Raw genomic sequence first — 22,049 nt, 5'->3', positions numbered from 1 at the left:
GGTCACAACATTTCCCAAACACTCTTTCTTATTGTACACGTCACCCATGGTTCCCTTTGCCGTTACGATTTCTTTCGGAAATAATGTCTCCTCAGTCCCTCACGATTTCTTTGTTCACCCTTTTTTCAGGATGTGTTCTTACATTTCTTTTAACAATCTAGTTTAAATACTTAAATCTATTGGTTTTTGAAAAATTGACATTATATCTTAAAATGTACATATCGACAAATTTCTTTCCAATTTTCTTATTATTTACCTTCACATGATATCATTACTTTTTTTTTGAATAAAATGTTAAATTATATTCAAAGGAAAAATATCCTTTTACATTTGCTTCTTTTGAAAGAATTGATAAAAAAGAATTAGATAGTGCTAAAAAAAAATCATTACTTTTTTTTTTAATATCATTACTTTACTTACATATGTATTTCTGTAAAATAGGTTTAACAAGGGTACTTTTATCTAAAAGTGGATGTTTTATCATTTATCAACACATCACTTTAGGATGTTTTTTTTTTTTTGAATTTAATGTTAAATTATATTCAAAAGAAAAATAAACGTTTTACAAAGTTTATGTGGTAAAAACCTTTAAAACAGTTTGAAAAGAAAACATTTCAGTAGAATCTGGCTTTAAACCAAACTTGAATTGATGTGCTTTGACTTCTTTGGAGTGTGCTTAGTCGGTTGTGGACGTACTTGTCTATCTGCTTGATCAGGTGCTCAGCCGTCAGTGGATGTTCGCCGTGCCTTCTTCCATTTCTTTCTCGCCAAAGTAGATAGATGGTAGTTTGAAAAGCATAACCCAGAATGAAGTGTAACGTTTTATCAAGAGCATTACCCGCAAGAAGGGAGAGAACATCTTGCCGCTGACTCGTGTATTTTTCTGCAAGCAGCCGTTTCACTAGCCCTTCCCACACCAGCTGTGAATAAGAACATTGAAAAAACAGATGATCTCTTGTTTCTAACGGGTGATTGCAGAAGATACAGCTTGCATTAGCCTGTGGAGACCATTGTCGCAGTCTATCACCTTAGGATGTTAATAAATGTTGAAAGTGAAGTTTTAGTAAAGTTTGCATCTTTTAATGATGTTTATAATCGATAATTTTTGTTTGGAATTTATGAAATTGCTGCCTACCTCATGGTTTTAGCATTTTCAGATTATCATAAATAAAAAATAAGAATAAAAAGATAATGAAACTCGACGAAGTCAAGAGAGTATGTGGTGGATAATTTAGAAAGTAATGAGTCAGACTCTATGTGGAGAAGTGTCAGACAACTGGAACAAAATGACTGAGCAGTGAGCATAGAGAGTTAGCGAAGATATATTTTCTCAAAGTCAAGAACTAAACTCCAAAACTGATTTATTTTTAATTTTTCTTTTTAAAGTCGTTCGCAGAAGCTCATAACCTGTTACTTGCCAACAAACTAAAAAAAAAAAAGAGAAATTATGATTCAACAACAATCTTATTGCTTTTCTGGGATTTTTGTTACGTTGTATTCCTTCTTTTTGGTCTTCTTCGTTCTACACACATTTGCTGCTTCTCCTAAGCTTCACTATTGCCGCCATGACCAGAGGGATGCTCTTTTGGAGTTCAAAGACGAGTTTCCGATCAATCAAATCGTGGTGGTCTTATGACGGCTATGCTTTTGCTTTGGGTATTCATGGGACTCTTAGCAGGATACGTGTCTACGCGCCTATACAAAACGTTAAGAGGAACTGAATGGAAGAAGATCGCTCTGAAAACTGCAATCATGTTCCCTGCTACAATCTTTGTCCTTAATGCCATAATATGGGGGAAAAAGTCATCTGGTACTGTCCCGTTTGGTACAAATGTGTACTGTTGGTTTGGAAATTGGTACATGGAAAATTATGTTAAAGTACGGTTGTTTAGGGAGTTTTGTTTGTAGATAAATTGAAACTACGCTTAGGCTTAAGAACTTCGACCTTCTCTTGAGCATGGTTGGATTGCACTTCCTTAGCATTCTGGTTCGGTAGCTAATCTAAATAATCTTTAAATTTGTTTTTATATAACCAGGTAGGTTTGTGGTTGTACCTTTTTTTTTTCCAAAAACCTTTCACAGATTTTGGCTTATAAATTTTAGTGCAATTTGCGTCAATAAACAACACGAAGTCATCATTTGCTTTGATGTTAGTTAAGACATAAGACGAAGTGTTAACATCCTTTCAATCGTTTGTTATTTATTTTTTTTCTCTGTTCAGGAACATGTTTTTAGAATATATTTTACCACCAGAAAAAAAAAAATTTAGAATATAGTAAAAATCTCACAAGTCAAGTCAACAGAGTGTGTGATGGATAAATACGAGGTGGGTGGAAGTAATGAGTTGACGACAGGAAAAGACCAACGAGTTGACCCAAAGTCAAGAGCTCCACAGTAGGTTGTATTTCTTTCCTTTTTAACTCTGTTTAAAAGATCGCTGCGGAAGCATAATCATAGCCCATCACAAACCAAAACAAAATTAGAGGGTAACGATGACTCCAAACCAGTCCTATTCCTTTCCTGGTCTTGTTGTTGTTACCAACTTGTGTTTCTTTTTCTCGTTTTCCTTTGTCATATACACTTTCGCTTCTCCCACGTTCCACCATTGCCGCCATGACCAGAGGGATGCTCTTCTCGAGTTCAAACACGAGTTCCCTGTAAATGAATCCAGAGCAAGAGTTTATAATTTGAGTTCATGGAAGAAGAGTAGTGATTGCTGTTCTTGGGAGGGCGTCACGTGCGATGATAAATCTGGCAAGGTGATTTCACTTTACCTTAGCAACATCCCTTTGAACAACAACTCTTTGAAACCAAATAGTAGTCTTTTCAAACTCCAATATCTTGAAAACCTATCCCTTGGCAATCTCTATGGAGAGATTCCTTCTTCATTAGGAAACCTTTCTAATCTCATGAAGCTTGATCTTTCGTATAATGAATTGGTTGGTCAAATTCCAGCTTCATTGGGAAACTTAACCAAACTAAGTTACTTAGAGCTTGGCGAAAACAAATTAAGTGGCAAAATACCTGACATGAGTCGAGTCCAGTCTTTGGAGTCTTTTGATGTGCGTGGAAACTCGTTTTCAGGGTCTTTTCCTACATCCTTGTTCACGGTTTCTTCGTTACAATTTGTTTATTTGATGGATAACCTGCTCGAGGGACCTATAGATTTTGGGAATACATCTTCATTTTCTAATCTTTCTTATCTAAACCTTAATCATAACAAACTCGATGGCCCAATCCCTGAGTCTATATTTAAATTCCTCAGTCTCGACATCTTAGATCTTAGTTCCAACAATTTCATTGGGCCCATCCCCAAATCTATATCTCAGTTAGTCCACCTCACTCGTCTTAGACTTTCCAATAATAGGTTGGAAGGTAAAATACCAGGTTGCTTATGGAAGTTATTTGAGTTGAAACTTTCTAACAACTCTTTTAGTAGTTTTGAAAAACCATTACAAGTTTACGATCGAGAAGTTATGCGCGTTTTGCTTCTTGATTCGAATTCATTACGTGGACCATGTCTCCATTGGATCTGCAAGATTAAAAAATCTTTGCAGCTGTTAGATCTGTCCAACAATATGTTTAGTGGATCAATTCCTCAATGTTTAAGGGATTTCACTGATGCCCTAGAAGTGTTTAATCTGCAAAACAACAATTTCAGTGGAACTGTTCCAGATATGTTTGTCAATGCTACTGAGTTAAGGGCACTTGACATTAGTCGCAACCGGTTGGAAGGAAAGCTTCCAAAATCCTTGCATAATTGCAAAGATCTGGAAATTTTGAATGTTGAAAGCAACCACTTCAAGGATAAGTTTCCATTTTGGTTGGGTTCTCTATCATCGTTAAATGTCCTCATCCTCCGATCAAACCAATTTTATGGGCCGTTGTATCATCAAAATGTATCCATTGGGTTTCAAAATGTTAAAATCATCGATGTCTCGCATAATGGCTTCACTGGAACCATCCCTGCTTCCTATTTTTCCAACTGGCGTGAAATGATCACATTAAACGCGGATGATGATGACAAATACATGGAAATTATTATGCATTACAATGACCACTACCGTTATTCGATGGAAATGGTGCATAAAGGAGTAGATACAGAGTTTGAGAGGATCCGAAAAGACTTCATAGCCATTGACTTTTCAGAAAACAAATTTTGTGGGAACATCCCTGAATCTATTGGATTGTTAAAGGAATTGCATCTGCTCAACTTGTCTGGTAATGCATTCACAAGCAACATACCTCAGTCATTGGCTAATTTGACAAACCTAGAGGCATTAGACCTATCTCGGAATAATTTGTCAGGTCAAATTCCTCAACATCTTGGTAGCCTCTCCTTTCTATCAACCATGAACTTCTCCTACAACAATCTTGACGGTCCAATACCACGAGGCACGCAGTTTCAGCGCCAAAATTGTTCTTCATTCATGGAAAATCCCAGACTCACCAATCTCAAGGACATCTGTGGAACACCTCCTGTCCCAAGTCTTACACCACAAGAAACAGAGGAAATGTTAAAACCAGATGAACAAGTAGTCATTTACTGGATAGCAGCTGCTATAGCATATGGGCCTGGTGTTTTCTGCGGATTGGTGATTGGACATATCTTCGTTTCACGCAACCATGAGTGGTTCGTGGAAAAGTTTGGTAGAAACAAGTCCAGAGCAGTCATCAGAAGTGCTCGTTGACCACTTTCGCTTGTCCTCTCTGTAAGTATTTGTGAGATTTGAAAGAATGTGCTCGTTAACCATCTCCGTTTGTGTTTTTTAATTTCCTATATATTTGTAATAAACATCTTTGACGGATGTGTCAAGAATTATATGTATTGAACCTAGTCCATGTTACATTTCCCAAACACTCTTTCTTCTAGCACACGTTACCATGCTTCCCTTAAATTCCCTATGATGTAACCATTTTGATCCGTGAAGTTTCATAGAAACTTAAATTATACCTTGAAAATATAAGGGAGGTATATTAATTATTTAAGTGATTAGGAAATATTTTGATATATACTGAACTTTAGGAAGATGGATGATTAACACAAATTTCAGACCGTTGAGAAGAAACTAAAAAAACATACTAATATTAAAGAAAGAAAAAAGACTGTTGATATTAAAAGGTTTTATATCTAAATCGTAGCCGTACTGCAACCAATTAGTGTAATGCACAACCAGAGTTTATGTCGGTTTTTAGCTATGAGATGAGAGGATAAAAATAGTGCAGGATATAGACATGGAAATATAGATGTTGAAACAACTTCTGAACATGGAATTAAATTTTCTATGGCTATATATCCATATAATCTCACTCACCGTTATAAGACATTGTATACTCTGCTTCTGCGGAGCGTAAAACCGTTCTTTGTTAGCATGTCCTCTGTTTACTTGTTTCCCACGAAACAGGAGATTTGCAAAAGTATATAACAGCGTGTGAGAGTGCGAGCCACCGAATCTCCATTCACGTACACTTGAACAAAATGCCTTGAAGGCTTGAACGATTCTTCTACGAGTACTGCACTATTCGCAAAGCAACATCTCAACAAGCAAGCTTTAATTCGGAGCTATCATAAACTGCGTCTGCGATAATATATAATGTAATAATATATTCACCAAAATTTGAGACCGTGATTCGTGTTACAGAAGGAACAACAGGGAATAAAAGCAATTGTAGATGCGGTCCATCGGGCTGCTTTTTTCCCGGTGTGGGAGTGATAAGCTCAAATGATCTTGTAGCTACTCTCTAAATTAAGAAATCGACCTAGTACTTTGAGAAGAATCCACAAGAATTTAAGATCACACAATGGATTTTCAATATCAAATAAACTAACCAAAATCATTGAAATTAATAAAAAGCAAAGCGATTAAAAGAATGTGTATTGAACAAGAGAAAAATTAGGCTCAGAAAATTTCCGAATTACTCAAATCTCCAAACTCTAGTGAATTTCCTGCGAAATCCTTACATATTTTTAGATAGGTGTACATTAATTTTACATATTTTTAGTTGTACATTTACAACTTTCGTGTGGTTTATAAAAGATTTGAGTTAACAAACCTACACATCAGTCGTGTGGACTACTATCTTTTAATCACTACCATTCAACCAAATACAGAAAAAATAGTAAACGGACTTTTTTGTAATACAGATAATCAAATCATAAAAATTGTTGTCACGACCCAAATAAAACATGTGCTTTATTTTCTTCTCTGTCACCGGGAATCACGGATGCAATATTACATATCTGCATACGTAGTTAGTGTTGAGATGACTCATCATTTAATATTAACATATACAGGAGTAGTAGCTCAGATACGGGAATATGTAATATCTATGATACGAATACGATTCGGGAATCAGATTATGTTCTTCACTAAAAGCGATTTGAAGAGTTACAGACGAGAAATTAAAAATTTTGGGTTTATAACTCGGTTTAAATATTAAATTGGTTTAAATATTGGTTATTAGTCTCTTCGAAAAACAAATTAAAAATTTTACATTAAAAAATACTATTTTTATCCATGTCAGCAGCCATGACAAGTGATGTATTCTCTCCTTTCAAAATATAGAATGTTTTGAATAAAACACACATATTAAGAATTGATTATTTTTAAAAAGTTTAATTTACATAATATAAAATATTAAAATAATCTAAAAGTTGCATAGAAACTTGAAAATATCATATACTGTGAAACAAAAAAAAATCTCTAAAACATTTTATATTATGAAATGGAGAAAGTATGATTTTTTAAGGTTTGGTAAGTTCGGATATGAAATTTGAATTATTTTAAAAAATTGAGTATATATTAGCACAAAGAAAAATGTTAAATATGAATTGAACACTAGCGTTTAGATTGAATACGAACGAAATGGCCGACTTTCCGTCTTAAGATCAATGACATTTGATGTAATTTTTTATCCCAACTAATGTAAAAAACTATGGATTACAATCCAAAATATTATTATAGATATGAATTGAACACTAGTGTTTTAGGGCCGACTTTCCGTCTTAATCCCAAATAATATAAAAAAATTATGGATACTCCTCCCTTCATTGTAAAGATTACGTAGGTTATTGATGCAAATATCTCTTTTCATTTATGTTCATACCTTATATTTTCTATAATTACTATTAAGTTTACGGTTTCAAATTAATTTTCTATCTTATATAAATTATTTTTACAATTTTTTAAAAAATTTCTCTATAAATTTGACTATTACATCTAAGACATAATCAAGCATTCTTCACCTGCACCCTATTGATCACCTTAAACGTTTTATTGTTTTACTTTAAAGGTTTTGCGGATGACAATGGAATTGAGGCTAGAAACGACAGGGAGAGAAGTGATCAAGCCTTCTTCACCTGCACCTATTGATCACCTTCAGCTATCCGTGTTCGATCTCAGCTTTCCTGTTGTTTACGTGCCAGTGACATTCTTCTATGAATCCCCCACGGGAGAGTCGCCAGAGATCATATCCAACAGGCTGAAAACCTCTTTGTCCGAGACTCTGTCTCGTTTCTATCCTCTAGCTGGACGAATAGAAGGCATTTCCATCAACTGCAACGACGAAGGAGTACTGTTTACGGAGGCGCGCACTGATGTCATCCTCTCAGATTTCCTCAGAAACTTCAATACCGACTCTTTCGAAGACTTCTTCCCCAAAATCGAGGAGGGAGAATCTGCAGGGACGTGGCCGTTGATGAGAGTCAAGGTCAGCTTCTTTGGTTCAGGATCAGGATTTGCGGTCAATATTGGCATCTCTCACATGATCTGTGATGCAGCCTCATTGCTGAACTTCGTCCAAGGCTGGGCCGCTACGGCAAATGATGTGGCCGTGACTACTCCTCCATTTGCAGGAGTTACCATTTACCCTCCTCCCCATACCTATTCTTCTAAAGATGACGTTTCCGTGGGTGGAGACAAGTATGTAACCAACAGATTCGTCTTCGAATCCTCTAAGATTGCTGAGCTAAAACGCAAGGCCGTTAGCAAAAGCGTCCCGGTACCTACACGTGTGGAAGCCATCACATCGCTTATATGGAGATGTGCAAGAAATGCTTCACACTCTAACTCGGCCGCTCCAAAGTCAACGCTAATGATTCAAGCCATGGACTTGCGGATGAGGATCCCTTCTGATGTTTTGTCACAGGACGCCATGGGAAACCTTCAATCCATATTTTTTCTGAAGAAAGAGGCTGATAGCGCAATGGAAATTGGCGAACTCGTTGCAGATTTTAGAAAGGCCAAACAAGGTTTCAATGAGATGATCGAAGATAATCTCCAAGGCTACAATTCTGCTACCAGTACTATTACCACAAACACACTTGGTTACTACTTGTTGGATGTGATGGGAGCTTTCACGTCAGAGTCAAAAATGGACGTAGACTTATACCCAATGTCTAGCTGGTGCAAAAAGCCCTTCTACGAGGTTGATCTCGGATGGGGAGTTCCGGTATGGATGGGACCTGTTATGTATACCAACCCCATCAAAAAATCAGGTGTGCTCATGATGGATTCAAAGGACGGTAAAGATGTAGAAGCGTGGATCACCTTATCCGAGCAAGACACGCAGGTGTTTGTCCGTGATCAAGACTTGCTTACTTATGCTGTCCTAAATCCTCCAGTCCTGATCTAATCCAGCCGTCAATATTCAAGATTGCAGTTTTGTTTCAATTTTTTGTTTGACTTTCGCATTTCGCTTTCATTTGAATAAAAAGAGATCTTTTTGAACAATTTTCATCTAAATATAAAGTTACGTACGCTGTATAAGTTGTATTTGTCCTTTAGATACACCTCCTACACATAAATAAAGTTACGATTAGGTCTTAACCCTAAATTGCACTAAACTCATCTCCTTCAACATGTCCAATGTTACTTTACTCACTGTCATGAATTTTCCTCACGTGGCGCCTGCAGATCAAATCTCTCTTTGAGGTACTTGAGCTTCACGGCTTCATTGCAGATGAGGTATTGGAGCAAACTTGTCTCTTCCAATTGAGAATGAAGAAGAAGATTGAATTTAGGGATTGAAATGAGTACTTCTCACGGCACCTGCAACAAAATAGAAGAAGTCACGTGGCTAGAACTGATTAATTTATAGTTTCTATATATACGTAACTCTGTCGTTATAGATTACAATCCAACTGATAAATCAGTGGAAATTTATTGATAATTTTATTTTCCTATCTATATTTTTGGAGACTTTTGAATCGTGTACCATGACCATCCACGTGATTCTTGCATAAAATTATCAAGTAACTTGATCAAACTTTTCTTCAAGCTTATATATATACACATATATATAAATTTTAAGCGTTGGAGAATTTCTTAAGGACAGAAGTGTTGACATGCTTCACACGTGTACACGCGGCGTGGAACAGAGAAGAAAAGACAAACTTCATTACAGGATGAAAGCTGTATTAACTTTATATATTCTAAATGAGATGTAAGTTAGATATTGCAGGAAAATGTTTGAGATGTCAGATCTTTATGACATCAAAATCTTTTAAATGAGATGTAAGTTCTATATTACGTGAAAATGTTGAGATGTCAAACCAAAATGTTGAGATGACAGGCATGGAGAAATCTTCATTAATCTTTATTGTATTAATTTAAGAATATAGCTAGACACGTCTAAACAAGTTTTAATACATTATACATGTTAAAACGATACATATACAAGCTCTCACGACATCACTGATTTTTTATTCACTATAATATGTTTGGTAGATTTAAACAAGCACGTTTCAAAAAAATTTCGTTTTAATAACTGACGGAATAATTATCTATATTAGTTTCATTGACTTAATACCAATTAATGAAAATTGAAAATAATTTGGCCAAGAGTATTCAATTGATTATATGATACGTGAGATTTCATAAGCAATTTTTCTTGGGGCTGTAGATTGAGAAACGTCTCCATTTAATAACACTAATTAAAAGATCGTGGATAGTGAGTGTTACTGCAGGAACAACATAAAATAGATATTGTTCGCACAAGAAGTTGTTAGTGGTTTTCCACGATAGAGGAGAGGAGATTGGCCAAGCTGTATAAACCAGCCAGTAAAAATGCCTTGATGACCTTTCATGTAAAAGCACAAACACAAATAGTCCTTGAATCTAATAATAATCGCAGTTCATCTAGTAATGATAAGATCGTATATTCTTATTAATTCGTACATTGATCTGACGGTTCTTTAATCAAAGTTGTTCATCGCCAATTACCAATTCTCGTCTCAGCCTGAGAACAGTGTCGAGGCTTGAAGTTAGAAGTATTTTTTTTTTTTTGTTAAAGAAGTTAGAAGTATTTTCGTGAAGGAAAGTTTGTGAGATGCAGAGAAAAGTATCTTAACCGAAACAAATCTGTTAATGGCAAAAGAATTTGTCGAAATGATCAAGGGAAATGAACAGTTTTTTTTTTTTAGTTACTTGATTTTGGAGCGATGAACACGACCTAGAAGCTCAGTAATATGAGCTTAGAATTGAGGGAATACAAGAAGCAACTGTAACTGCAATCTCTCTGGCTGCTCTTTTCCGAGCCCGGTGTGGGAAATGGATGCTTACACCATCGTTAGTGGTCGTTACTCTTCCAAAGTTCTTTTATTAAAAATTAATAAAATAATATAAAAAAAAAAGAATGAGAGAGAACATTCTCGGGGTAGAAACGTTTCTCATATTGATTCCTACACCGGTCAGTTTCCTATTAGTTACAAAATAAAATATATTTTTTGAGAAAACGGGGAAGAATTCTCCCGGTGTAGATGCCCCTTATAATATACAATTATACATGTTAATTAGTACATTTAGGGTTAAGTTTCCTCCAGCTTTTTGCAAGGTCTTACAGTTTGCATCTTTCCGGTGATCTGTTTCTATTTAATTTAGAAAGAACATATTGTTTTAAGATTTTTAATGAAATATCAAATGGCATGAATTGTAAATAATATTAATTAATAAAGAAAAATTGCAAAAATGTTTCTCGAGCTCTCTGCTACACGTCAATCTTTTCACAAAATGTTTTTATTAATATATAGAAGATAAATTAATATTAAAACTAAACTATTTAGAATAATTTAAAATTTTATAAGCATAAATTTTAAACATTTTTATAAATTTAGTTTATTAACTATGCATTTTTTAGTCTTTGGGGTTTCATGATTTGGATTCCTTGTTTGATTGTGTTTGTTCATTTTTTTTTTCCCTCGAAATTAAAAGTATATTCCAAAATCCATACATAATTGTTGCTGTAGCCATGATGGCTTGTTTACTGAATCAGAGTAAAAGATAGTACGTATTACAACAACCAAATCGAGCTAAAGAATGTGCAGCCTCGTTGTACTCTCGTCGTAATTATGCTAGAAGATGCTGGTAGGACTACCCGTCCAAGATATGTTTGATTGTAGACTTGTAGTTTTTACTTTTTGTTGTAATAAATTGGTTTCCCTCCTACTACCAAAAGAAATAAAATAAAATAAAAATCTCAGTGCGGGCTTTTTTAACGTATGCCATTAACTCCTCATGGACATTATCTTTCAATGTATGTAGTGTCTATCATTTAACTCTTTCATTGAAACTCCTTAATTCACGCTGTAATGAATCTTCCTTACGCAGACTTTCTTAGTAAAATAGTCCTATGGAAATTTTTGCTTCTCCTAAACGGCTAAACCATAGAGGCTGATAGTGTCTAATTCGTGTTCCGTTTCACATTTTCCAAACACGTTTTCTTTCTCGCATACGTTCCCGTAAAGACTTTGATTGGAAAATCCCTGAAATACTTATGAATACTATATATATTACAAAATGGGTCCATTTGGGTTAGGATTAATGATGTTACTCTGATGGTGCTTTACTGCTTTTGTTAGAAAAAACTAATAATTAAGTATCCGGCAAGCTGCTTTTTTTCAAGATCTAACACTTTGCATCTATTCTATGATTTCTTTCTAATCATTTCCGTAAATTTTGTTTGGAATTTATATAATTAGCTAACTGAAGTTTTTTAGGAACATATTTTCTGATAAAGAAGTCGACAAATTAAAGGTCGGTCAAGTTAAGAGTGTATGCTGTCGAAGGAATAAGCTAGTGGTCTTTGACTCTTTGTGGCACAAATCACGGATCATAGAAACTTAGAGAGGCTATAAGAAGTCTCGAGTTGACGCTATATTTTCTTAAAGACCAAAGTCAAGAACTAAACTCCAAAATTGATCTTCTTAATTCTTTCTATTTATAGAGAGAGATGGGGAAGCCATAAGCATAACATACTACTACCTCACAAACTCAAAAAAAAAAAAAAAAAAAAGAGTTAAAGGTAACGATGGGTTCAAAACAATCATATTCCTTTGATAGTATTGTTGTTACCTGGTACTTCTTCTTCTTGTTTTCTTTGGTTCTGCTCACTTTTGCTTCTCCTACGCTCCAATTTTGCCGCCATGACCAAAGAGATGCTCTTTTGGAGTTCAAACACGAGTTTCCTTTAAGTTATAAGAGTTCTTGGAACAAGAGCAGTGATTGTTGTTCCTGGGAGGATGTAAAGTGCGATACTAGATCTGGCAAGGTAATTTCACTTGACCTTAACAACATTCCTATCAACAACTCTTTGAAACCAAATAGTGGTATTTTCAAACTCCAATATCTTCAACACCTAGCCCTTTCCTTTTGCAAACTCAATGGTGAGATTCCTTCTTCATTAGGAAAACTTTCTCATCTCACTTATCTTGACCTTTCATAAAATGAATTAGTTGGTCAAGTTCCAACTTCAATTGGAAACTTGACCCAACTACGCTCCTTGATCCTCACTGATAACCACTTGAGTGGAAAACTTCCAGTTTCATTTGCCAATTTAACGAAACTTTCCACACTTCACCTCGCTAATAATAACTTCGAATCTGAGCTCCCACATGAGATGAGTAGACTCCACAACTTGGAGTATGTTATGTTAAGTGGAAACTCATTTTCTGGGCCTTTTCCTACATTTTTGTTCACGATTTCTTCGTTACAAATGGTTTATTCGAGGAAAAACCATTTCAAGGGACCTATAGAGTTTGGGAATACATCTTCATTCTCTAGTCTTCGTGCTCTGTCCCTTTCCAGTAACCAATGCGATGGCCCAATCCCTGAATCTATATCTAAGTTTGTTAATCTCAACATCTTAGATCTTAGTTTCAACAATTTCATTGGGCCAATACCCAGATCAATATCAAAGTTAGCCAACCTCCATTACCTTGATCTCTCCCACAATAAGTTAGAAGGCGAAGTACCACATTGCTTATGGAGATTGCAAGTGTTGAAGCTTTCTTACAATTCTTTTAGCAGTTTTGGAGAATCATCTGAAGTTTTGGATGGAACACAAATGAATGTGTTGAGTCTTATATCAAATTCATTTCAAGGACTGTTTCCCCATTGGATATGCGATCTTAGATCGTTAGCTTTATTAGAGTTGTCCATCAATAACTTTAGTGGCTTGATTCCTCCATGTTTAAGGAATAACGCTAATCTTAAAGTCCTTAATCTTGGAAACAACAATTTCAGTGGAACACTTCCTGATGTGTTTGTCAATGCTACAAAATTAAACATACTTGATGTTAGCTGGAATCAGTTAGAAGGAAAGCTTCCAAAGTCCTTGATAAATTGTAAAGCTATGAAACATTTGAATGTGGGAAGCAACAAATTCAAGGATAAGTTTCCATCTTGGTTGGGCTCTCTACCATCGTTAAACGTCCTCATCCTCCGATCAAATCAATTCTATGGGCCGCTATATGATCACCAAGTCTCCATTGGATTTCAAAATCTTAAAGTCATTGATATCTCACAAAATGACTTCACTGGAACCATCCCATCTTTCTATTTTTCCAGCTGGCGTGCCATGGCCACATCAGAATATGATAACATGTACATGGAAGATTTCATGGTGTATGTTGCTATCTACCGTAATTCAATGGAATTTATGCACAAAGGAGTAGAGACAGAATTTACAAGGATCCGAGAAGACTTCATAGCCATTGATTTTTCGGGAAACAAATTTGGTGGAAGAATCCCTGAATCTATTGGATTGTTGAAGGGGTTGCGTCTACTCAACTTGTCAAGTAATGCTTTCACAAGTGAGATACCTCAATCATTGGCAAAACTGAATAATCTTGAGGCATTAGACCTATCCCTGAATCAATTGTTAGGTCAAATTCCTCGAGATCTTAGTACGCTCTCCTTTTTATCAACCATGAACTTCTCCCACAACAATCTCGAAGGTCCAATACCACAAGGCACACAGTTTCAAAGCCAAAATTGTTCTTCATTCATGGGAAACTCCAAACTCTACGATCTTAGTGGAATCTGCGGGAAACCTCCTGTCCCAAATCTTACACCACGGGAGTTTTCGGAGCCTAAAGAACAAGTGATTAACTGGATAGCAGCGGCAATAGCATACGTACCTGGTATTTTTTGCGGCTGGATCATTGGACATATCTTCGTATCACAAAAACATGAGTGGTTCATTCAAAAGTTCCGTGGAAACAAGCCCAGCGTAGTAATCAAAAGCGCATGTTGAACACGTTCTTGTCCTCTTTGTAAGCATTTGTCAAGCATATATATGTACGTGTTTGTATTAATTTGTCACTGTTTGTTATCACAAAACTCTTTTGTGTGTTGTAATTTTCTGTTCTGTCGATCGTTTTGCAATAAAAGTCTTTGGTGGTATATGATATATACACTCAAAAATGCATTCAAAAACTTATATATGTGAACTCCTTATCATACTGTATGTGTTATAATCAAGAATTAAGTATGCTTTTGTTTTTTTTTTTTTTTGGTGACTTTGATTTATTCATTTGCCCTTGTCATGAAAGACTTAATAAGTTTCTCTACGTGAGGGTTGTTTTTTAATTTGATTTTTCATGTTCTTTTTTGGAGGTGGTCTAATGTTTTTTTTTTTTAAATAACGCTTTCCTTAAGTCATGCTGCATTAAATTTTGCTTCTCCATGAAGACTGAAAGTCTCCAGCACATATTTTATGTCACACTTCCCAAAAAGTACTCTTTCGTCCCACATGATAACATTATATGATAATAATAATGTGGGGTTGTTTTGCAAGCATCTGCAAGCATTACAATGTATTTCTGTTACTTGAGGTAAATTAACGATGTTACTTCGATGTTAGGTCTTATAGACTTATAGTAACTAAGTTTCCTGCTGCTTTTGTTAGGTCTTATAGTATGTATCTTTCGATGATTGTTTCTAATTGATAAGTTTTGTTCGGAATATATGAAGTTAGGTAGCTCACGTTTTTTAGTAACATGTTAGAAGTCGACAAGTCAAGTCAATAGAGTGTGTGATGGATAAATTATGAGGTGGAAGTAGTAACCGAGGAGTTGACTCAAACTCAATAGCTCCACAATTGACTTTTTTTTTTGTTGTCCTTTTTAAAGAGAGATGATGATTCATAAATCATAACCAAACTACAAAAACTGTTCAAAAAAAAAAAAAAAGAAGATGATTCCAAGCCAATATTATTCCTTTTCTGGTATTGTTGTCACCTTGTATTTCTTTTTCTTGGCTTCATGTGTTCTACAAATTCTTGCGTCTCCTACTCCACACTATTGCCGCAACGATCAGAGGGATGCTCTTCTGGAGTTCAAACAAGAGTTTCCGGGAAGAAATATGAACTCCTCGAGTTATAATGATATGAGCTCATGGAACAAGAAAAGTGATTGCTGTTATTGGGGGGCTGTCGTATGCGATGCTAAATCTGGCCAGGTTATTTCACTTGATCTTAGTAAAGTCGCTCTTAACAACTCTTTGAAACCAAATAGTGGTCTTTTCAAACTCCTATATCTTCAAAGGCTATACCTTTTAAATTGCAATCTCTATGGAGAGATTCCTTCTTCGTTTGGGAATCTTTCGCATCTCATGGAGCTTGACCTTTCGATTAATAACTTAGATGGTCAAGTTCCATCTTCAATCGCAAACTTAACCCAACTAAGGTACTTGAGACTTTTGGAAAACAACTTAAGTGGGAAATTTTCTGTCTCATTAGCCAATTTAACGAATTTAGTCCAACTCGAGATCGGTAATAATTACTTTGAACCCGAGCTTCTACCCGACATGAGTCGATTCCACAACTTGGCCATATTTTGGGGTGGAAACTTTTTTGGGCCTTTTCCTACGTCTTTGTTCACCATTCCTTCCTTGCAATGGGTTGATTTGGGGGAAAATAACTTTACAGGACCTATAAGTTTTGGGAATATGTCTTTATCTTCTTCTAGGCTTATGTTTCTAAGCCTAGAAGATAACAAACTTGATGGCCCGATCCCTAAATCCATGTCCAAATTTCTCAATCTCGAACAATTAGATCTTAGGAACAACTCATTCTCCGGACCTTTCCCTACATTCTTGCTCACGATTCCTTCGTTAACAATTGTTAATTTGGCGCAAAACCACTTCAAGGGACCTATAGATTTTGAGAAAACATCGTCATCGTCTAGCCTTGGTGTTCTAAACATTGCTGATAACAAATTCGATGGCCAAATCCCTGAATCAATATCTAAATTTCACAAACTCGGAGAATTAGATGTTTCCAACAACAAGTTGGAAGGCAATGTACCAGGTTGCTTATTGAGTTTGGCATCGCTGAAACTTTCTCACAACTCTTTTACCAGTGTTGGAAAATCATCATCACAAGTTTCGGAACAAGCAGAAATGCGTGAGTTGCGTCTTGATTCGAATTCATTCCGAGGACCATTTCCTTATTGGATATGCGAGATGAGATCGCTAGAGTTCTTAGATATGTCCAACAACAGCTTCAGTGGCTCGATTCCTCCATGTTTTAGGGACATTACTAAATTTCTTGAAGTGCTTAATCTGCGAAACAACAATTTCAGTGGGAATCTTCCAGATGTGTTTGTCAGTGCTACCAAATTAATCCTACTTGATGTTAGCCGCAACCGGTTGGTAGGAAAACTCCCAAAATCATTGATCAATTGCATAGCGATGGAGTTTTTGAATGTGGAAGGAAACAAATTCAAGGACAAGTTTCCATCTTGGTTGAGTTCTCTGCTAAGTTTAAAGGTTCTCATCCTCAGATCAAACCAATTCTATCACCCCCACGTCTCCGTTGGGTTTCAACGTTTAAAAGTCATCGATGTATCACATAACGACTTAACTGGAACTTTCCCAGATTTCTATTTTTCTGATTGGTTCGGAATGTGTCAAACGACTACATTATTAAACCTAGAAAATGATGTTATATATATGGAATATCTCATCGACATGAATAATTACGAAGCTTTCGTGATGAATTCTCGTACTTACAGTAGTTCTATGGAAATGGTGTACAAAGGTGTAGATACAAAATTTGAGAAGATCCGAAAAGACTTCAGAGCCATTGATTTTTCAAGAAACAGGTTTTATGGAAATATCCCTGAATCCATTGGCTTGTTGAAGGGTTTACGTTTTCTCAACTTGTCGAGTAATGCTTTCACAAGCAATATACCTCACTCATTGGCAAATTTGACAAATCTTGAGGCATTAGATGTATCCCATAATCAGCTGTCAGGTCAGATTCCCCAAGATCTTGGTGAGCTCTCCTTTTTGTCAACCATGAACTTCGCCCACAACAATCTTGAAGGTCCAATACCACGAGGCACACAGTTTCAAAGACAAAATTGTTCTTCATTCATGGACAACCCCAAACTTTACGGTCTTGATGATGATATCTGCAGAAAAACTCATGTCCCAAATCCTGCACCACAAAAATCAGAAGAAGAACAAATGATTAGCTGGATAGCGTTGGCAATAGCGTATGGACCTGGTGTTTTCTGCGGATTGGTGATTGGACATATCTTCATTTCACACAAGCATGAGTGGTTCATGGAAAGGTTTCGTAGAAACAATCCCAGAGTTGTCATCAGAAGCGCTCGTTGAACACTTCCTTTGGGTATATCTCTTAGCATTCGTCAAGCGTTTATGTACGTGTTTGTAATAATAATTTGTCATGATGTGTTTTCCAAAAAAAAATTGTGTATTGGAGTTTCCAAATTGATGGTTTTGTAATAAACGTCCTTGGTGGCGGGTACGTATTTGAAATATATTGGCTTGAAAATGCATTCAAAAACTTTTTTTCCCACCTAAATTTCAATCTGAGATAGTCAATGAACTCCTTATCCCACAGTGTATGTAACGAAGAATTTGCTATGCTTTAGATTTCTTATGGATTTGTTTTGTGTAATGAAATTTGGTAGATAAAACAATCTACCTACGAACCTATAAAAAAAAAAAAATCAAATTGCAACGTAGTTTTATAGCATTGATGCCTGTGTAAATGAGCTTGTTCTGTTATGGATTCAAGACAAAACAAAAATCCGATGACTCTAATTATCTGAGGAACTGAAACATTTCTTCTTGTTTATTAATTTCTTGACTTATTTTCCAGTTGTAAAAAATTCATATATACTGGTTAAGTAATTTGGCTTCTCTATTGCTCAATCAGCTCATGAGTAAAGAATATCAGTGGAGTGGCCTAAGTAACAGTAAACAACTTTGATCACAACATATGAAAATCCAATAAACTTTAAATAAGTTTCTGATAAAAAGTGAATCGTGTTGTCCATGTAAGTACTAGTGCCTTTTTTTACGCACCATACTTTAAGCATTTTCTCATCCTCCCACTTGTCGCTATGATTCAAGAAAAAAAAAAAAAAAAAAAAACGGGGACATCCAGAGAAAACAAAATAATCAAGTGTACGCAACCTCACACAAAGAAAATCTCAACATCCAATCATATCCATCCACATCAAAATTATCTCACACGTGGACGGTCACCATCCCTCACATTATATTCGAAGATTGTTTTGGTCTCCATACAAATACAAAGAGATAGCGACGGGGCTGCTAGAGAACTAACCAGAGGATGAAGAAACGAAGAGCGGCGAGGAAATCTCCAACGATGGTGGAGGTCACCGATTGTACAGGTTTAGATTCCGGGGAAGAGACGAGAACCGTGAGGAGATTGATGAAGTTCGAAGACTTGCCTGAGTATTTGAAGGACAACGAGTTTATACACAACCATTATCGTTGCCAATGGTCTCTCAAAGATACGTTCCTCAGTGCTTTCTCTTGGCACAACGAGACTCTCAACATCTGGACGTACGTCTATACACATCAATCTTTCTGATACTTACATTCTAATGTTTTAGTAATCTTTTTTGATAATATTTCATATAATGTTTAGGCACTTAATTGGATTTGCGATATTTTTGTGGATGACGGTGGTGAGTTGCTTGGTGACGACGGAGCTTAGCCTCGCCGGAGTTTTCAACGGCATGTCCGGGTAAGAAGAACCACCGAGGTTGAAATAGTCATTCTGATTAGTATTTTTTTTTTAAGTTAAAAACAAAAAAGTAAAACTGGCCTTTTTTGGGGGTTTGTGTATAATTGGGACCTTGACGATAGAGCGAGGATTTGCCTCTCAAGCAATCAGACTCTGCTTCTTCACGTAAGTATTTTTTGTATTCTTTTGATGCGTATATTGGTGCTTTCTAGTGACATTTTTTAATTGCCGCCTTATCTTATCTTATGTCACATGCATGCTGAATAATAATATATAGTTTTCATACCTCTTTAATCAAAGCTTATATAATCTTTGAATTAAGTCATTATTATTTAATTATCTCATATTAATAATTTGGAAGTAAATTTGCTAAAATAATATTTTATTTGTAAATTATCATGTGAAATTGTCCAATTACATATTTATTAATTAAATGTTGATATTAATTTACATAAATTAAAGTAAACAATATACATACATAAAAAAAAAAACATTTTAATTTATCTATGTTAACCAAAAATATACCAAAGCTGCAATAAAAAGTAAATTCATAATATATTAACCTAATCGTTTTCATTTTCTAATCATGCAAAGTAGTGATAAATTGCCCCCACCATGTGTCGTTGTTTTCGACATATTTCTTGGATCTTTTCGTCTCTCTTGTGCTTTGAGCCCACCAAAGATCACATAAAGTTTTGAGAAAACAAAAAAAAAGATAAAGAATGATCCTTTTCTCATTATGACTAAACTTAAAATGATTCTCCCTCTAGCAGGATTCGAACGTGACACAACACATATCAGGTCTTAAAACTCAAGGAGAACCTATTCCAAAATGGCCATGGCTCGTGTACTTAGCCGGATCAATGGGTTGCTTAATCTGCAGCTCTGTTTCACACCTCCTCGCTTGCCACTCAAAACGTTTCAACCTCTTCTTTTGGCGTTTGGACTACGCAGGAATCTCACTTATGATCGTCGCTTCTTTCTTTGCACCAATCTACTACGCTTTCTCCTGCCACCATAACTTCCGTTTACTCTACTTGTCCTCGATCTCAGTCCTCGGTCTCCTCGCTATCATTACTCTCCTCTCTCCAGCTCTCTCATCGCCGCGTTTCAGAGCTTTCAGAGCAAATCTTTTCCTAGCAATGGGATCATCTGCCGTGATACCTGCTGCTCATGTGCTTTGCCTTTACTGGGATCACCCTAACGTGTTCGTCGCCCTAGGTTACGAGATTGCTACGGGCTTGTCGTATGCTTTGGGAGCAGCGTTTTATGTTAGCCGTGTGCCTGAGAGATGGAAGCCTGGAGCGTTTGATATGGCAGGACATAGCCATCAGATATTCCATGTGTTTGTAGTTTTTGGTGCTCTTGCTCATTGTGTGACCACTCTTTTCATCATTGATTTTGTACGGGCTTCCCCTTCTTGTGAGGTTTAGCCTAACGATATTGTTAGTAAGCCTCTGTGATCTTACATTACATTCCCATGTATGCGATCTAATAGCTGGTTTGCATTGAACTGTCTATGGCTATTTTGAGACTTAATTCATCATTTAAATCTCATTTTCAATATCGAAATAGTTCCTTGGAAGAGAAGAAACAATGAGAAAGGAGGAATACAGAGGACAGCTATAACATTTTGATTCCTCTGTTTTTTTGGGAGATTGAAAATATTTAGCAGTGGTGAAGGTTAAGGTACAAAAAAGGTTCTTCCAAGGAAATAAATGAGTTCAATAGCAATGTTCTAGTTTCAGGACATTCTGGTTTTCGAGGGTTTTTTTATATATTGCTAGATCGACTAGGGAATAGTAAGAATGAAGCCTTTTGTTATGCATCTTATTAGAAGTATTCATATCATTCTGATTAAGATGTAAACATTGCATGTTTAACATATGGATTGTCCACTCTATTTGACAATCATCAATATCGCAAGCAATGTTTAGGCTCTGTCTTGTATTAAAAAAAAAAAAAAAAAAAAAAAACCTTACATGCAATTCTTTAGTAGAAAAAGATTCTGTGTGATCCTTTCTCTAAAACTGAGGTTTCTGACGTACACGAAATTCCAACATATCATCATCAAGGATTCTACATGTAAGATCTCCTTTCATGATATGGTTTCCTTGGTGACTTGGTGTCATCATTGAACAGAGTAGTACATCAACTTTGTATCACATCTTGTGAACAATAGTTTTTTTTGTCTCCTTTCTTGTGCATCTATGATGTTCTCGTGACTTATGGCATATGGACCAACAAAATCGACAGCCAAATAAAACAATCTATCTGAACCCCCATATGTAGTACTCCAATCAGATGTGTACACAGTATATCATATATAACTTAAAATGAAAATCAATAGCAATCTTTTTTTTTTCCAATGAATGTAAAATTTATTCATTAGTTGCAATCTTCTCTAAACAAAATCAAGAATCAGAGTGAAATTGTAAAATGGACCATGTGAGGGTGTTAAAAGATAGTACTTTCACAAGCCCCACAGGAGCCAATACTTGGTCTTTGTAATAAGCCGTTGTAGACTTAAAAATATTTAAGAATAATACTAGATTTCAACAAGAAAAAGAAATTTAAAATCATTTTAAAGGTCTCAGACGATTAAAAAAAAAAGTATATATCATTTTAAAGGAATAAAGGTAATCACATAAAATAATAGAAAGTCACATTTTATCATTATTCAAAGTTTCATCAGTATTTCAGAGAAAATATTTGACTCAGAAAAAAAAAAAATTTGTCTG

The 22,049-nt window shown here is 35.6% G+C and overlaps 2 protein-coding genes and 3 pseudogenes across 6 annotated transcripts; all 5 read left to right on the top strand.

Moving 5' to 3' along the window:
* Positions 1-1,439: 1,439 nt before the first annotated feature.
* LOC104713859 (receptor-like protein 30) lies at positions 1,440-4,858 on the top strand. 2 transcript variants are annotated; one of them, XM_087464753.1, is made up of 2 exons: positions 1,440-1,530; positions 2,582-4,835. In XM_087464753.1, the coding sequence occupies exons 1-2, from the start codon at positions 1,448-1,450 to the stop codon at positions 4,689-4,691; spliced, it is 2,193 nt and encodes a 730-aa protein (XP_087320879.1). In that variant the 5' UTR covers positions 1,440-1,447; the 3' UTR covers positions 4,692-4,835. The 2 variants fall into 2 exon arrangements, with proteins under 2 accessions (XP_087320879.1, XP_010429377.1); XM_010431075.2 differs by lacking the exon at positions 1,440-1,530 and having other exon boundaries at positions 2,199-4,858.
* Positions 4,859-7,224: 2,366 nt separating this feature from the next.
* Positions 7,225-8,768, top strand: LOC147939277 (BAHD acyltransferase BIA1 pseudogene; annotated as a pseudogene). Its single transcript, XR_015565979.1, has one exon. The product of XR_015565979.1 is annotated as a BAHD acyltransferase BIA1 pseudogene (transcript).
* Positions 8,769-12,262: 3,494 nt separating this feature from the next.
* On the top strand, positions 12,263-14,681 carry LOC104713857 (receptor-like protein 30 pseudogene; annotated as a pseudogene).
* Positions 14,682-15,443: 762 nt separating this feature from the next.
* LOC104713856 (receptor-like protein 30 pseudogene) lies at positions 15,444-18,093 on the top strand (annotated as a pseudogene). Its single transcript, XR_015565978.1, has one exon. The product of XR_015565978.1 is annotated as a receptor-like protein 30 pseudogene (transcript).
* Positions 18,094-18,578: 485 nt separating this feature from the next.
* Positions 18,579-20,872, top strand: LOC104713854 (heptahelical transmembrane protein 3-like). Of its 2 annotated transcripts, none has more exons than XM_010431070.3 (4): positions 18,579-19,124; positions 19,210-19,308; positions 19,431-19,473; positions 20,082-20,872. In XM_010431070.3, exons 1-4 carry the CDS (start codon positions 18,889-18,891, stop codon positions 20,739-20,741), a joined length of 1,038 nt encoding a protein of 345 aa, XP_010429372.2. In that variant the 5' UTR covers positions 18,579-18,888; the 3' UTR covers positions 20,742-20,872. The 2 variants fall into 2 exon arrangements, with proteins under 2 accessions (XP_010429372.2, XP_010429371.2); XM_010431069.3 differs by having other exon boundaries at positions 18,584-19,124; positions 20,079-20,872.
* The last annotated feature ends 1,177 nt before the right edge of the window (positions 20,873-22,049 follow it).

This window comes from Camelina sativa, chromosome 9, assembly GCF_030686135.1.
Source record: "Camelina sativa cultivar CO46 ecotype springtype chromosome 9, ASM3068613v1".
NCBI classification, from domain to species: domain Eukaryota; kingdom Viridiplantae; phylum Streptophyta; class Magnoliopsida; order Brassicales; family Brassicaceae; genus Camelina; species Camelina sativa.
The sequence above is the reverse complement of the archived record's forward strand: the minus strand, read 5'-3'. Positions and strand labels throughout refer to the sequence as shown.